Below are 18,120 nucleotides of genomic sequence, written 5' to 3' on the forward strand. Positions count from 1 at the left end.
CTCTGGGCACGCTTTTCATCCAAACGTGAAAATGCTGCCCCCTATCCGAGAGGAGTTAAACCTTATAATGCGTATATTGCTAATCTGTGGTCCAGGACCCTATAAATGTAGTGGGGGAGGGGTCTTATAGCCCTTCCCCTTCTATTAATACAACATAAGCGTAATCAATTATTATAATACATCAATCATTTGGTGCAGCCCCTATCATGACCCCAAGGTGAACCCCATCAGAACTTTGTTTTTCTTATATATAGCTCTATATTGTGATCACTACATCCGATGTATCTGGATACTGCTTTCAAGCAACTTTCTGCAGCATTAGTAAAGATGTGATCAATACATGTTGATGATTTCATTCCTGTGCTGTTTGTAACTACATTGGTAGGTTGACTGATAACCTGAACCAGGTTGCAGGCACTGGTTACAGTTTGAAGCTTTTTCTTGAGTGGGCAGCTTGATGAAAGTCAGTCGAAATTTAAATCACCCAGAAATATATCTCTCTGTTGATATCACATACATTATCAAGCATTTCACACATATTATCCGGATACTGACTGTTAGTACTTTGTGGTCCATACAAGAATGGACTTTAGGTGAAGCAGATTAACCTGTAACCATATTACTTCAACAGTATCTAACATGAGATCCTCTCTAAGCTTTACAGGAATGTGGTTCTGAATATCTACAGCAGCACGTCCACCATTGGCATTTCTGTCTTTTTTGTAAATGTTACAACCTACCACTGTATCATCAAAGGTATTATCTAAGTGAGTTAACAGAGATTTGTTACTAGCAAATTATTGATACCATGAACCTTGTTTCGTAAACTACTGTACATATGTTAACGTGGGCTATTTTGAGCACTTTTCTGGGATTCTTACTTGTTTTCATTGCTTTACTGGGAAGCTTAGCAGAAGTATATATGCTCATGTTATTTATGTTAGTGCAGGGTGAGCTGCATACAGTGGACTTCCTGCTAGGGCACACCACCTAGTTTTAGGTTTGGGGCAAATCCAATACAACACATAACTGACTACCACTCTCCATATTTTCAAGCATAGTGGTGGCTGCATCATGTTATGGGTATGCTTGTAATAATTAAGTACTTGGGAGTTTTTCATGATAAAAAAGAAACGTAATGGAGCTAAGCAAAGGCAAAATCCCAGAGGAAAACCTGGTTCAGTCTGCTTTCCACCAAACACTGGGGAGATTAATTCACCTATCAGCAGGACAATAACTTTAAAAAACAAGAGAAAATATACACTTGAGCAGTGGTGGAAAAGTACCCAATTGTAATACTTGAGTAAAAGTAAAGATACCTTCATAGAAAATGACTCAAGTAAAAGTGAAAGTCGCCCAGTAAATATTAAGCAAACCAGACGGCACAATTTTCTAGAAGATTTTTAAATTTACAGATAGCCAGGGGCACACTCAAACACTCAGACATAATTTACAAACAAAGCATTTGTGTTTAGTGAGTCCTCCAGATCAGAAGCAGTGGGGATGATCAGGGATGTTCTCTTGATAAGTGTGTGAATTGGACCATAATGGACATATACTTTTGGGTGTCAGGGAAAATGTATGGAGTAAAAAGTACATAATTTTCCTTAGGAATGCAGTGAAGTAAAAGTAAAAATTTGTCAAAAATATGAATAGTAAAGTACAGATACCCAAATAAACTACTTAAGTAGTACTCGAGTTACCTACCGAGAAGTTTCCTGAGAGGCCGAGTTACAGTTTTGAGTTAAATCTGCTTGAAAATCTATGGCAACACCTGAACATAGTTGTCTAGCAATGACCAACAACCACTTTGACAGAGCTTGAAGAGTTTTGAATAGAGTAATGGGCAAATGTTGCACAATCCAGGTGTGAAAAGCATTTAGAGATTTACCCAGAAAGTTTCACAGCTGTAATCCCTGCCAATGGTGCTTCGACAAATGGGTGTGAACACCTATGTAAAGGAGAAATTTCTGTATTTCATTTTCAATGAATTTGCTAAAATGTCTTAAACATGTTTTCACTTTGTCATTATGGGGTATTGTGTGTAGATCCTCCTCATTAGGAGGATCCAAGATCCAAGATGGCATAGCAGTCAGACGTCCTTTGTCCTCGTCTTGTCGTGTCCCGTGTATATATATATTTACATATTTTCTTCGCATATCTTTTTATATATATTTTTTTTTTTCTTTCTAAAAACTCAACTTCAAAACACTCTCCTGCAACCCGCCTCACCAATAAAAAAAATAAAAATAAAAAGTAGAATTCACCTCAAATCTGAAATCCACAACAGAAGCTAGCCAGAAGCTAGCCAGTTCACTGGCTAACGTTAGTATTCAGCTAACCACGGTTGGCGGTCATCAGCTATCCTTTAGCTTGCAAAGCTATCGCCAGTTTTGTACAACGCGACCAGAGCATACCGGACCTACTTTCTCTCCACATCACCGGATTTCTACCGCAAGCTCTGGACATTTACACCTGGATCTTGCAGCAAGCTAGCTGCTATCCGAGTGACTTTTGGCTAACGTCGGTCCCGGAGCAAACATCAATTATTCCGGAGCTAGCCAGATGAAGAGTTCCATCAGCCACTCCTGGGCTACAATCATCTATCCGGAACCGTTTTACTGCCGATGCGGAGCCCAACCGGGCCTTCATGACTGGACTACCGACGTTATCTGCCCGAGGGAGTTATCTAACTGGCCCCTCCTTCGCAACGTAACCTGAACGCCCATCTGCGGCCTGCTAATCGTTAGCTGTCTTATCGGCTGCTATCTGAATAGGTCTATCGGGACAATTTTCTTGGGCCACTATAACTATATCTATTTTGCCAATTGGATTGGTCCCCTCTACCACACGGAACCCCACTAATCTACTGACGGAAACGCACGAGCTGGCTAAAAACAGACCTCCATCCTCTGCCAGCTTGCTACCCATGGCCCGGTTAGCTGTCTGAATCGCCGTGACCCCAACCAACTTCACTACTCACTGGACCCTTATGATCACTCGGCTAAGCATGCCTCTCCTTAATGTMAATATGCCTTGTCCATTGCTGTTCTGGTTAGTGTTTATTGGCTTATTTCACTGTAGAGCCTCTAGCCCTGCTCATTATACCTTATCCAACCTTTCAATTCCACCACCCACACATGTGATGACAACACCTGGTTTCAATGATGTTTCTAGAGACAATATCTCTCTCATCATCACTCAATGCCTAGGTTTACCTCCACTGTATTCACATCCTAGCATACCTTTGTCTGTACATTATTATCGCCCCCAGAAACCTGCTCCTTTTACTCTCTGTTCCGGACATCCTAGACGACCAATTCTCATAGCTTTTAGCCGTACCCTTATCCTACTCCTCCTCTGTTCCTCTGGTGATGTAGAGGTGAATCCAGAACCTGCAGTGCATAGCTCCACTCCTATTCCCCAGGCGCTCTCTTTTGATGACTTCTGTAACCGTAATAGCCTTGGTTTCATGCATGTTAACATTAGAAGCCTCCTCCCTAAGTTTGTTTTATTCACTGCTTTAGCACACTCTGCCAACCCGGATGTCCTAGCCGTTTCTGAATCCTGGCTTAGGATGACCACCAAAAACTCTGAAATCTCCATCCCTAACTACAAAATTTTCAGACAAGAGAGAACGAGCCAAAAGGGGCGGTGTGCAATCTACTGCAACAGATTGCCTGCAGAGTTCTGTTTACTATCCAGGTTCTGTTCCCAAACAATTTGAACTTCTACTTTTAAAATCCACCTCTCTTAAAAACAAGTCTCTCACCGTTGCCGCCTGCTATAGACCACCCTCTGCCCCAGCTGTGCTCTGGACACCATATGTGAACTGATTGCCCCCATCTATCTTCAGAGCTCGTGTGCTGCTAGGCTACCTAATTGAAACATGCTAACACCCCAGCCATCCTACATCTAAAGCTTGATGCCCTCAATCTCACACAAATTATCAATGAACCTACCAGGTACCACCCCATTCCGTAACACTGGTACCCTCATGATATCATCCTAACCACTTGCCCTCCAAATACACCTCTGCTGTTTTCAACCAAGATCTCAGCGATCACTGCCTCATTGCCTGCATCCGTAATGGGTCAGCGGTCAAACGACCTCCACTCATCACTGTCAAACGCTCCCTGAAACACTTCAGCGGCAGGCCCTTTCTAATCGACCTGGCCGAGGTATCCTGGAAGGATATTGATCTCTATCCCGTCAGTAGAGGATGCCTGGATATTTTTTTTAAATGCCTTCCTCACCATCTTGAATAAGCATGCCCCATTCAAGAAATTTAGAACCAGGACAGATATAGCCCTTGGTTCCTCCTGACCTGACTGCCCTAACCAACAGAAAAACATCCTATGGCGTTCTGCATTAGCATCGAACTGTGCCCCGTGTATGCAACTTTTTCAGGGAAAGCTAGAAACAATATACACAGGCAGTTAGAAAAGCCAAGGCTAGCTTTTTCAAGCAGAAATTTGCTTCCTGCAACACAAATTCAAAAAGTTCTGGGACACGGTAAAGTCATGGAGAATAAGAACACCTCCTCCAGCTTCCAACTGCACTGAAGATAGGAAACACTGTCACCACCGACAAATCCACTATAATTGAGAATTTCAATAAGCATTTTTCTACGGCTGGCCATGCTTTCCACCTGGCTACCCTACCCCGTTCAACAGCTGCACCCAAAGCCTTCCCCATTTCTCCTTCTCCCAAATCCAGTCAGCTGATGTTCTGAAAGAGCTGCAAAATCTGGACCCCTACAAATCAGCCGGGCTAGACAATCTGGACCCTTTCTTTCTAAAATTATCTTCCGAAATTGTTGCAACCCCTATTACTGAGCCTGTTCCATCGCTCTTTTGTGTTCGTCTGAGATTCCCAAAATTGGAAAGCAGCTGCGGTCAAACTGCTACAGACCTCTGTATCTATCCTACCCTGTCTTTCTAAGGTCTTCAAAAGCCAAGTCAACAAACAGATTACCGACCATTTCGAATCCCACCGCACCTTCTCCGCTATGCAATCTGTTTTCAAGCTGGTCATGGGTGCACCTCAGCCACGCTCAAGGTCCTAAACGATATCTTAACCACCATCGATAAGAAACAATACTGTGCAGCCGTATTCATTTACCTGGCCAAGGCTTTCGACTCTGTCAATCACCACATCCTCATCGGCAGACTCGATAGCCTTGGTTTCTCAAATGATTGCCTCGCCTGGTTCACCAACTACTTCTCTGATAGAGTTCAGTGTGTCAAATCGGAGGGCCTGTTGTCCGGGCCTCTGGCATCTCTATGGGGGTGCACAGGGTTCAATTCTTGGGCCGACTCTCTTCTCTGTATACATCAATGATGTTGCTCTTGCTGCTGGTGAGTCTCTGATCCACCTTTACGCAGACGACACCATTCTGTATATCTGCCCTTCTTTGGACACTGTGTTAACAACCTCCAGACGAGCTTTCAATGCCATACAACTCTCCTTCCGTGGCCTCCAACTGCTCTTAAATACAAGTAAAACTAAATGCATGCTCTTCAACCGATCGCTGCCTGCACCTGCCCGCCCGTTCCAGCATCACTACTCTGGACGGTTCTGACTAGAATATGTGGACAACTACAAATACCTAGTTGTTTGGTTAGACTGTAAACTCTCCTTCCAGACTTACATCAAACATCTCCAATCCAAAGTTAAATCTAGAATTGGCTTCCCTATTTCGCAACAAAGCATCCTTCACTCATGCTGCCAAACATACCTTCGTAAACCTGACCATCCTACTGATCCTCGACTTCGGCGATTGCATTTACAAAATAAACCTCCAATACCCTACTCAATAAATTGGATGCAGTCTATCACAGTGCCATCCGTTTTGTCACCAAAGCCCCAAATACTACCCACCACTGCGACCTGTACGCTCTCGTTGGCTGGCCCTCGCTTCATACCGTCGCCAAACCCACTGGCTCCAGGTCATCTACAAGACCCTGCTAGTAAAGCCCCCTTATCTCAGCTCGCTGGTCACCATCAGCACCCACCTGTGGCATGCGCTCCAGCAGGTATATCTCTGGTCACCCCAAAGCCAATTCCTCAATTGGCCGCCTCTCCTTCCAGTTCTCTTGCTGACAATGACTGGAACGAACTACCAAAATCTCTGAAACTGGAAACACTTATCTCCCTCACTAGCTTTAAGCACCAGCTGTCAGAGCAGCTCTCAGATTACTGCACCTGTACATAGCCCAAACAACTACTCTTCCCCTACTGTATTTATTTATTTATTTATTCTGCTCCTTTGCACCCTTTTTTCTATTTCTACTTTGCACATTCTTTCACTGCAAATCTACCATTCCAGTGTTTTACTTGCTATATTGTATTTACTTCGCCACATGGCCTTTTTTTGCCTTTACCTCCTTATCTCACCTCATTTGCTCACATTGTATATAGACTTATTTTTCTACTGTATTATTGACAGTATGTTTGTTTTACTCCATGTGTAACTCTGTGTTGTTGTATGTGTCGAACTGCTTTGCTTTATCTTGGCCAGGTCGCAATTTTAAATGAGAACTTGTTCTCAACTTGCCTACCTGGTTAAATAAAGGTGAAATWAAATAAATWAAATAAAAGATGGGTGAGAATTTKTTTTAAATCCATTTTGAATTCAGGCTGTAACACAAATGTGGAATAAGTCAAGGGGTATGAATACTTTATGTAGGCACTGTAGATTCCMMGCCACAATAAGTTGACAATTACATTAAAACAACGTTGATTTAACCTGTTTGTGCCCAGTTGGTACTGTGATGAGAATGACAAATGAAATCATATTTTTCCATTTTCATAAACAGTATTTGTAACACCAACCAGAGGTGATTGGCTTCTCTTATCTTGCTTCTATGGCTGTACAGCTCTACAGAAACAATGCAAATTGTAGGCTTACGTGACATCATTAAGTAGAACTTTTGCATCAAAAGCACTGCCAAAGCAAAATTAATTCCCAAGCATTTAAATCAACATCAGCACAACTATCGCATGATTATGACCTAATTGTTAGACCTAAGTGGATATGTTATAATGTTCTTTCTTAGAATGGGAATGTAACTTGCTGCAAAGCAGCTGTTGCCAAAGGCAGGCGAGATACAAACATTTTTACACAATTGGACTTGAGAATACAAATGTATTCACTTTCGATATAACCTATTACGACTATTACATASGGTGTTATTGCACAGTGAATGATAGAACACCCCACAGTATGGTAAATGATTTGCAGCAACAAGGAACTGATTTGAATCTGTAGCGAAATTCTGGTGGCCAGATAATAACAGATGTTTGTTTCACATTATTGAAAGTAATATGGCATCCTGAGCAACTCTTTAGCTTGACTGTCTTCTCCTGGCGAAACCCTCTCAGCCCTGATGCCCAGAAGCCCTAACCACAGTAGGACAGGCTCATTCTAGAGCTGGCCATATTGACTGATAATGCCACTCTCCAAAATGAGCTGAGTTAGGCACTAAACATATATATATATATTTTTTGGCAGTGCTACTAGATGTGTTAGTGCTTTCTTACACTTTTAGTGACACCCTTGCTTACCGAAATTGTGCAATAGGTTATGAATCAATCCATCAATGTACAGCAGTTTTTGAAACKAATGTACTTGCCAGCAGGTTGTGAAATTCACAGTTGGGATTAGTCGCTGTTGCTGCACAGCTTCCTTTTGTAGTGCCTGGAACCAGGGCTGAGGCTGCTTACAGCAGGGCCAGGGCTTTGCTCTAATGTGTGTTTTGCTTTGTCACCCAGTCCAGCCAGCAGGGACAAAGAGAGGGTAATTTACTTAGACCTCAAGGGGAATGGCTAGCTGTGAAATGAGAATATGACCCTGTCTGCTAATGAATGAAAATGCAATGTTCACACACACACGTACGCACGCACGCGCGCGCACGCACTCACACACACACACACACACACACACACACACACACACACACACACACACACACACACACACACACACACACACACACACACACACACACACACACACACACACAGTGTGAGGCCTGTGGCTTACTGGCACATCTTGGCAGGCCCATATGCTGATGGTCTGTGCCCTTAGGTCTGCCATGTCTACTTAATGTAGGACTCTAAGCTCTAACAATAGTATCAAACATCCCCTCTCAGTCATATAAGATCCTGTTTCAAAGTGAATGACATCCAAAGACATATGAAGTCACTCTTACAGTATGTTGTCATTTTGTCATATTCAGTGAAGAGTGCAAACATAGCTGCTTTTCCGCGCCACACCCATTGCTGAGGGCAAGGCAAGGTTTTAATGAAACTCCAAGACCTACAGTATAATTCCTCTGTCCTTTAGGCTGTGTCTTACTGCAATAAAAATGTTTTTTCMCCTGTACTATCTTTGATTGTGAGGATCATTCGTGTTTGCATTTACATGGAATAATGTAAGATCAACATTTTGAARGGGCATTGTGCTTCAATGACAAAGATCCCGCCGCTGAACTTGAAGTCCTTCAAAGGTCTATGTTCAGCTTGAGGTTGGGTCTAACCAAAAGTCTTTATGAATGAGCTGTGTGAGTTACATTTGTGTGGACCACGGCAGTCGAATTGCTGGGCGAATGGCAAAATGCTGATCGTTCTAATGCRAGGCTCGTAAGCTTGTGAGTGATGGCGTTGGGTTTTTCAGTAYGATTGAATTGCTGTAATAAAACGATTCTTTGGACCTCTCGTCTGCTCACTTGTTGTTTATTTCCCGTATATGAATCGACAGCTTCAATTGTTTTCAACACCAGCGTGCAAGGGAATCACACACAGAGTATGTGCTGCATGACAGCCTGTCAACTCCAAACCAACCGCGTTCAATACTACACTGGTTTACATGACATTCTCAATGCAATGATGTATGGTGTGCGTGTGCTTCATTTCAGTGTGCCTTATTTTCTACCTCATTTAAGCATGTGGGGTTCATGCAGGCAAAGAATGTACTGTAAGTCTGCAATGCCACTGCAGCAGAATGTTAATGTGTTAAGTGTGTGACCTACATTGAAAAGCAATATAGGCCAAAGCGCTTTTCTTGCTGTCATTGTYTACAGCTCTTCAGTTGCTCTGGCGTTTCAGTTCTTAATGTTTTCTCGCACAAAAAAATGTGTCTGTTATTGTACACTTAACAAAACATAAATAGTTACTGATTTAATTTGATCTGGATTGGTTGCTAATGGGAAGTCGGATGGCAGTGGCTGTGTTGTCTCTTGTCCTACTGGTTAAACCAGACTGAGCGCWGCACTAGTAACAGCATTCCGTCTGGTTTAACCAGGCAAGCAGGAGCCACACTCCTTTGTCCTATTGACATACTTGGCTCCTTATAGACTCCGTATTCATAGATTGATGTGGGATTCTGCCCTCAAAGTCTCTGCCTGACAAACTATTAAAAGAAGTGTATTCAATTCAAGAGGCCCCAAGTAGATGTATGTGGTACTGCCTTGGGGGTGTCATTACGCTTAATTGGTCTTGGAAACTGACACAAGTTATTGCCATGGGAACAGGCGGCGAGGTTTTTTGCCCAACACAATCTCACACCCTTGTGGCTTGGGTGGTGGTGTGACCAGCGGCAGGAGACACACTATTTTGACATGCCAGTGAAATAAATGACTGTGTGTGTTCCCAAAACAGACCTTTGTCTAAGGAAAAGCACTAACAACATGCTACAGCATGTACTGTACATCTACACTGTACTCGTGAGCCGTTTGCCATGTCTGAAACCCAGATTTGAATATATTGTCCCGATCCTTATGTCAGTACACACTTTAAAGGGGCAGTCTGCAAATCCTACATCCATTTTTGGACTTAATTATATATAAATTATAAATTAATTATATACACCCATTGATTCTTGAAGAATATACAGTAACTTATAACTGCCGCATGAGCTTAGTTCAACTGTTGGTCCCCATTAGAGTCCAAAATGTAAGCTCCAAAGTTGTTTATATACAACGTAAATGTAAACAAACACTGTAYAGCCTCAAAACATGGTTAAAACTATAATTTTGATATCTGTCGTTGCATCCATAGCTCAGTCTATGCATTTGAGAGTAGTTACATTTCTCCCGCTCCATCCCTCAGCTTTTTACGAAAACAGTGGTGGGGTACTGCTTTGTTATTGTTTCAACTCCAGATTTCCGCTTTAAGARATGAATCTAAGCCATAAAAAGTATTGATTTATTTTGTCAATGAAAATTATTACACAGACATGAACCACAATTGTGCATTAACCAAAGACAGAACTGCATAAAAGCAACAACCGATACATCTTTCATATTCAACAGTAAACAGCAAACAGCAAACAGGAACAGTAATATTATAATTTCAATAAAGATTTWATTTTTAATTTTACATCGATTATTCCTCCCTAATAGTATTAATTAAATAAAGATGCCTGAAAGACTACACATTTTGCTTCCTTAAAACGAAATCAAAGCATTGATTATATTATATTATTTTCCTACCGATCTAGACAACCTACTCTAAATTAAAAAGTGAAGAAAAAAAATGATAGAATATTTTCCAAATGAATAAAAAACAAAAATAAAGATGTCTCGATTGCATTTGTCTTCACACCCCATTGCTATTTGTTGGAAGCACCTTTGGCAGCCATTTTTTTTAAATTTAACTAGGCAAGTCACTTAAGAACAAATTCTTATTTACAATGATAGTCTAGGAACAGTGGGTTAACTGCCTTGTTCAGGGTCAGAATGACAGATTTTTTACTTTGTCAGCTTGGGTATTCAATCTAGCAACCTTTCGGTTACTGGCCCAATGCTCTAACCACTAGGCTACCTGCCGCCCCATTACAGCTGTGAATCATTTTGAATAAGATTCTACCAACTTTGCACAACTCTTAGGWAAMATATACTGTATACATTGTTTTTGTCAAAACTGCGCAAACTCAGTGATGGACAGCAATATTTAAAGGCCCRKTGCAGTTAAAAATKAGMTTTTCCTGTGTTTTATACTGTATATACTTCCACACTTTGAGGTTGGAATAATACTGTGAAATTGTAAAAATTATGATAATGCCCTTTTAGTRTAAGAGCTGTTTGAAAAGACCTGACATTTCAGCCTGTTTTGGTGGGTTGGAGTTTTGGCCTGCCTGGTGACATCACCAGGCGGTAAATGAGTTAATAGACCAATAAGAAAGAGTTCCAAACCTTTCTGCCAATAACAGCTAGGCTGAATCCCAAATGACTCCCTTCCCCTCGCCCCTCCTCGGCCCTCCAGTTGCGCGTTCACGCACGCCTCCACCATATGCAGAAGTTCCCCAAACTGACGGAGTTGAAATGATTGAGGCTGTTGTGGCTTCAGAGCATAGTGCTATCCTGACGCGCACCGCCATATGTTTGGAGTTTGTTCAACGTTATACAACATAATGGAGAGGTGTGACTAGTTATCTGCCATGTGCATTTGTTTATGTCTGATTTCGAGACTTGATACATATGAAATGAATCCTAAATTAAATGTTTAACTGTTACTGAGGTTTATATTTTGTAAAACRACAGGGGGAACCATGAAGTGGAACATGAATTGCATAATTCAAGTCACAAGTCTGTCCTGAAGTTGATGGGTTTATTGCTCTCCTCGTCACTCCCTGGAAGTCATCCTCTGAGGTACGTCAGCAATAAGTGACAAGAGAGGGCCCTCCGAGCGATTTGGTAGGGACAAGGTGGTGGTTTGGTAGCAAAATAGTAGCAAAATACTTGCTTTAGAAATGTCTCTATGCTAAGAAGCTATTTTTGTTTCTTTTTGACGATTTTAATTGAAAACAATCACACTAAGGTACCTAATTGTTCCCCAGAAATGATTTGATATTGAGATAAAAATGGCTGCATTGTACATTTAAACTTGTCTCTGATTCTTGATCCAATTTAAGTCAGAACTGAGATTGTTATGTGAAGTGAATACAATGTTGTGTATCCTCTTTATTTTCAAGTGTTGTGGTGGCAGCATCATGTTATGGGTATGCTTATCACTGCCAGGAACTGGGGAGTTTTTCAGGATCAAAAGAACAATGAAAGGACCAAAGCCAAGCCTCAGTCTTCTGAAAACCTAACCCTAGGATAGAGTTTTTATTTTTCAGTGGGACAATTACACAAGTTTTATAATACGAAAGACACACCAGAATGGCATTCAAAGAGGTGTTACGTGTTCATGAATGGTCCAGTCTCAGTCTTGACTTAAATCTGCTTGAAAATCAGAGACAAGGTTTKAATATTGCGATMAAKGRTTCCCAACCAAATKTAATGAATTGAGCAATTTTGACAAAATGGCCTAAACTCACTAAAGGCGAGCGTGCGAGGCGTGTGTGTGATTTTAGAATGTTTTGAATTGTAATGACTCAACTGAAGCCGGGCAGACGGGTTGACCGCTTTGACAACTTACTCAATTATAACGTGTCTTTATTTTTTTATTTTATCACTGGAGCTGTAGTCTCACAAAACAATAAAAATGTTATTATTCACCTATTTCAAGCTCATTTGAAATTGGAARAGGTAACTAAGGGTTGAAGCTTTAAATCTAAATGCTAAATTATACCAATTTATCCATTTATGGAAACACAAAATTGCTATCAGCAAAGATGATTGGAGATATGTACTATCCTGCTGGCATATAGTCAGTGCTCTGCCTGTCTCGTCCTTTCCACCTGCCTCGCTCTGCTTACTCCACCTGCCCACTTCTGAGTTTTTCACTTAGAGTTATGCAAAGTTGGTAGAATCTTATTCAAAATGATTCACAGCTGTAATGGCTGCCAAATGTGATTTCACMAAGTATTACCTCTGGGGTGTTYTTTTTTTKATGTTCTAAAATTGGTATTTTTCTTTGAAAATGTGGAATAGGTTGTGTAGATCAGTAGGAAAAATGCTTATCTAATCCCTTTCCCAGATTTAATTTGAAGGCAGCAAATTGTGAAGACTGTGCAAGGAATGTGTAGACTTTCACCTAGACATTGGTAAATGAAACAGACTTCGCTAGGGTTCTAAGCAACAGCAGTGTCCAACACAGGGTCTCCTCCTCACATGGTGAAAGAGGATGCGTTGTCGGTAGAGGACCCGTCCACAGACCTGCGGGCGGTGGAGACGTAGATCTCGGACTTGACCYTGGAGAAGCGTCGGACGTTCATGACCCTCTTCCCCACGCACCACACATCCTCCACAATCTTCTTGAAGTGGTTCCTGAACCTCACCCCGATGAAGGCATACAGCACCGGGTTAAGGCAGCAGTGCAGGTAGGCCACCGTCTCCGTCACCGTCTTGGCCACTTGGGTGGTGTCCTTCTCCCCGCAAAACTGGGGGTTGAACATGTGGACCGTGTCGTAGAGCAGGGCAGCGTTATAGGGCAGATGACAGGCAATGAACACCACCACAACGGCCAGCACCACGCGCACTGCCTTATGTCTCTGGAAGTTCTTGACGCGCAGCAGGGTGATGATGACGCTGGCGTAGCAGAATCCCATGACCAACAGAGGCAAGAGGAAGCCCACCGCCATCTGGGTGCTGGGGACCAGGACCTTCATCTGGCGGGCCGTGGCATTGTCCGGGAACCTGAAGTTGCAAATCACAGAGTCCTCTTCTGACTCTGAGGATATAGGGTTCTTCAGACCAACAGGTGTCATAGCATTGCTGTAATCATAGAATCCATTCTCACTTACATTGTAGAAGCTGTGTGCAGGCACATAACGCTCGTAGTAGACAAAGGTGGGGACAGAGAGGAGCAGGGCCAGGCTCCAGACTGTAGCACAGATGATGCGGCTGTAGAGGAGAGTGAAGGAGCGGAGCCTGAAGGAGCGGCGGGCCTGGACAATAGCGATGTACCGGTCGGTGCTAATACAGGCTAAAAGCAGCATACCACTGTACAGGTTGACGCTGTAGGCCCCTCTGAGAATCTTACAGGCCACCATCCCCATGGCCCAGTCACTCTGCTCATTGTAGATGATCAGGGGCAGAGCCGCCACAAACAACATGTCGGCTATGGCCACGTTCAGAAGGTAAACGTCCGTCATGGACTTGGCCTTCTTGTAGAAGGCGTAGGTGACGATCACCAGGATGTTGCCCAGTAAACCCAGGATGCAGATGACAGAGTGGATGTAGAGTCGCACCACTSTCTCCACACTGTTGTTTTTTGTCATTTGACATGGCTCCACATAATCCATCTCACCATAGTCCTCTGTAATGACATTTGTTGACTCACTATAATCTGTACCATCCATTTTCTCCTATTCAGAGAGAGAGAGAGAGAGAGAGAGAACTCAGAGAAGAATAGGCCTTTCATTTACCACACTTGGAATTTGACCGAAATTATCATTTATTTTCAACATACAGTACTGTATGTACTCTAACTAAAAAATGCATTACTCTTACTTACTTAAATCTATTCTATCAATTTCAACTACTGTATACATCAATTATTATAATTACAAAGCCTTTGGACTTTTGCAAAAATCTGAGTGTAGCTAATTAGCATCCTTACAAAAGTGTGACTATAAAGTAAACTGGGGTTGAATGGGGTTAGCGATGTGGTGTGGTGTGATACAGAGATTGGAAATTTTCAGAGAAACCAGGTTATATAACCACGACACTGAGTGACCCAATTCCCTCTGTAAATGCATGAGAGTGTGGTAAAGTATCTCAAGTGAAAAAAAGTGGTTTAAATTTTGTGTACAATGACACACAATACTTTATTGCAGTAAGTTGGTAATTTAAAAAATCTATGTGTTTTGAATATGAAAATGGCACAATGTTATTGACAAAGAAATAAAAGTTGTTGTTCCACCTTTGACTCTTATTACTATTCTTCCCTTCCGCATGGTGACTGTTCTCAAAGCATATCTCAAATCCAATCAGGAATTGTATATATTTTTTACAAATCTTAATTTACAGTTGAAGTCGGAAGTTAACATACACTTAGGTTGGAGTCATTAAAACTCGTTTTTCAACCTCTCCACRATTATCTTGTTAATAAACTATAATTTTGGCAAGTCGGTTAGGACATCTACTTTGTGCATGACGCAAGTAATTTTTCCAACAATTGTTTACAGACAGATTATTTCACTTATAATTCACTGCATCACAATTCCAGTGGGTCAGAAGTTTACATACACTAAGTTGACTGTGCCTTTAAACAGCTTGGAAAATTCCAGAAAATTATGTCATGGCTTTAGAAGCTTCTGATAGACTAATTGACAACATTTCAGTCAATTGGAGGTGTACCTGTGGATGTATTTCAAGGCCTACCTTCAAACTCAGTGCCTCTTTGCTGGACATCATGGGAAAATCAAAAGAAATCAGCCTAGACCTCAGAAAAAAATTGTAGACCTCCACAAAGTCTGGTTCATCCTTGGGAGCAATTTCAAAATGCCTGTACAAACAATAGTACGCAAGTATAAACACCATGGGACCACGCAGCCGTCATACCGCTCAGGAAGGAGACGCGTTCTGTCTCCTAGAGATGAACGTACTTTGGTGCAAAAAGTGCAAATCAATCCCACAACAGCAAAGGTCCTTGTGAAGATGCTGGAGATAACAGGTACAAAAGTATCTACATCCACAGTAAAACGAGTCCTATATCGACATAACCTGAAAGCCCACTCAGCAAGGAAGATGCCACTGCTCCAAAACCGCCATAAAAAAGTCAGACTACATTTTGCAACTGCACATGGGGACAAAGATTGTACTTTTTGGAGAAATGTCCTCTGGTCTGATGAAACAAAAATAGAACTGTTTGGCCATAATGACCATCGTTATGTTTGGAGGAAAAAGGAGGAAGCTTGCAAGCCGAAGAACACCATCCCAACCGTGAAGCACGGGGGTGGGGAGCATCATGTTGTAGGGGTGCTTTGCTGCAGGAGGGACTGGTGCACATCACAAAATAGATGGCATCATGAGGAAAGGAAAATTATGCAGATATATTGAAGCAACATCTCAAGACATCAGTCAGGAAGTTAAAGCTTGGTCGCAAATGGGTCTTCCAAATGGACAATGACCCCAAGCATACTTCCAAAGTTGTGGCAAAATGGCTTAAGGACTACAAAGTCAAGGTATTGGAGTGGCCATCACAAAGCCCTGACCTCAATCCCATAGAAAATTTGCGGGCAGAACTAAAAAATGCATGTGCGAGCAAGGAAGCCTACAATCCTGACTCAGTTACACCAGCTTTGTCAGGAGGAATGGGCCAAGATTCACCCAATTTATTGTGAGAAGCTTGTGGAAGGCTACCCAAAACGTTTGACCCAAGTTAAACAATTTAAAGCAATGCTACCAAATACTAATTGAGTGTATGTACACTTCTGACCCACTGGGAATGTGATGAAATAAATAAAAGCTGAAATAAATCATTMTCTCTACTATTATTCTGACATTTCACATTCTTAAAATAAAGTGGGGATCCTAACTGACCTAAAACAGGGAATTCTTACTAGGATTAAATGTCAGGAATTGTGAAAAACTGAGTTTAAATATATTTGGCTAAGGTGTATGTAAGCTTCCGACTTCAACTGTATGTTAGATTTCTCAAACATACTGTATTYTTCCTGCATATTTTGTCTTCAATCTTATAATATACCTTTTTACCTGACAAAAGAAGTTAAGCCATATATTCACTTCCTGAATGTACCAAGGTTATTATAGTTTTGTGTTTTAATATTCGTTTTTATTTCTATTAGTTTTTCAATTTTAATTAGAAAATCAGTTYAGTGTCAGGTTTAAATTATGAAGTCAATCTCAATGTGACTTCGATTTCAGATGAATAGCGCAGACTGTTGTAAAATAGTATGGTGGAATGAAACGCTCTCTCTCCCATGTTTACACCAATCCAGTGCGTTTTAACTTGGCCAGGCTGCGGATCCGTAGGTAATCGCCCCGTCGACCCCCTTTTCCCCAGAGTTGAAGATCCGAATCATGTTCAACACACATTTTTGTTGTCGCCCTCCTGTCACATTTCTTACTATCAGTTGTGGATGATAATCCTACACATTTAGCGGTGAAACTGCCACGCAGCATCTGATACCAACCGTTATCTCAGTCAATTTATTAATGGGGATATGCATTTAGATTTTCTTGAGTTATAGTTTTGTTCGGAAGTAGCTTAGTGTTGTTTTGAAAATGTAGCATTTTAGAGCAGATGAGATGGCGTTAAACTAGCATAGCCTACCTGTTTAGTTTAAATCATTAAATCAAAGCACATCTTTTGCTGAGTGGCTCGTACTGTTGAGTTTTGGCATCATGGGGTAAAAATACAGACCATTCGCACAATCATCTTAAAATCTCAAAAGAAATTAGGTGGTGTTTTTTTGTCTTACAGTAACGTTATACCATGCTATTATATTCGGTTATGTTATGTATAATACTATCATTAGCCCTTGTTATCGTGCAGACATTGATTCCGTTTTGATGTAACTTTATTAAACGAGCACCATTCGACAGTAACGTTAGCYTGTTCTCGCAGAGCCTGCGTAACGTAGCTAATCCCCCACATGCGCACAAGCTTCGGGATCTTTAGCTGTCAAAAAAGTCCGAACAGCAGCCACTCTGTTTTAACTTTAGTAGTCATCTAAATATAAAACCCATTTGTTTCATTTTTTCCTTTATTTTCTGAGCTATTGGTGATGGTGGGCTAATACAACCATGTCTGTTCAGTCTGGGCTGTGATGAAGGATCAATCTGGGCCAGACAGCTTAGTCAAAGGATTTTGAATAGGTTATGTTGTACAATATGTTTTGTGACACACTACTTATTCTTTGCATAGAGTGGGCATTTCCTTAGCTTCCCTAGCTGCAGAGTTCATGCATATTTGATTGGATATGATACATTCCAGCAAGATCCCGAGGGGATTTTTTTTCTTCAGGTAATGTGAGTTCAGACTGCATAATAAACGTAAACAAACAAAAAAAAGCTGCCTCAAGTAGAATGAATCTATTGCACACAACTATTATGATAAAAGTGTTTCTGTGAAAATAATGAAGGGTAATAAAATGGTACAAAGTGCATMAATGCAGACAATACAATGTCAGACAAGACAGTCAAAAGTAGAATTTAAATTATGTCCAAATGGTGCAGCTGTGTCAATTTCAGGTAGGGCATG

The 18,120-nt window shown here is 41.4% G+C and overlaps 1 protein-coding gene across 1 annotated transcript; it reads right to left on the minus strand.

Annotated features, from left to right (window-relative positions):
* Nucleotides 1-12,977: 12,977 nt before the first annotated feature.
* On the minus strand, nucleotides 12,978-14,251 carry LOC111954515 (C-C chemokine receptor type 6-like). Its single transcript, XM_023974302.2, has one exon. The coding sequence runs from the start codon at nucleotides 14,249-14,251 to the stop codon at nucleotides 13,058-13,060; it is 1,194 nt and encodes a 397-aa protein (XP_023830070.1). The 3' UTR covers nucleotides 12,978-13,057.
* Between the last annotated feature and the right edge of the window lie 3,869 nt (nucleotides 14,252-18,120).

This window comes from Salvelinus sp. IW2-2015, linkage group LG28, assembly GCF_002910315.2.
Source record: "Salvelinus sp. IW2-2015 linkage group LG28, ASM291031v2, whole genome shotgun sequence".
Taxonomy (NCBI): Eukaryota; Metazoa; Chordata; class Actinopteri; order Salmoniformes; family Salmonidae; genus Salvelinus; species Salvelinus sp. IW2-2015.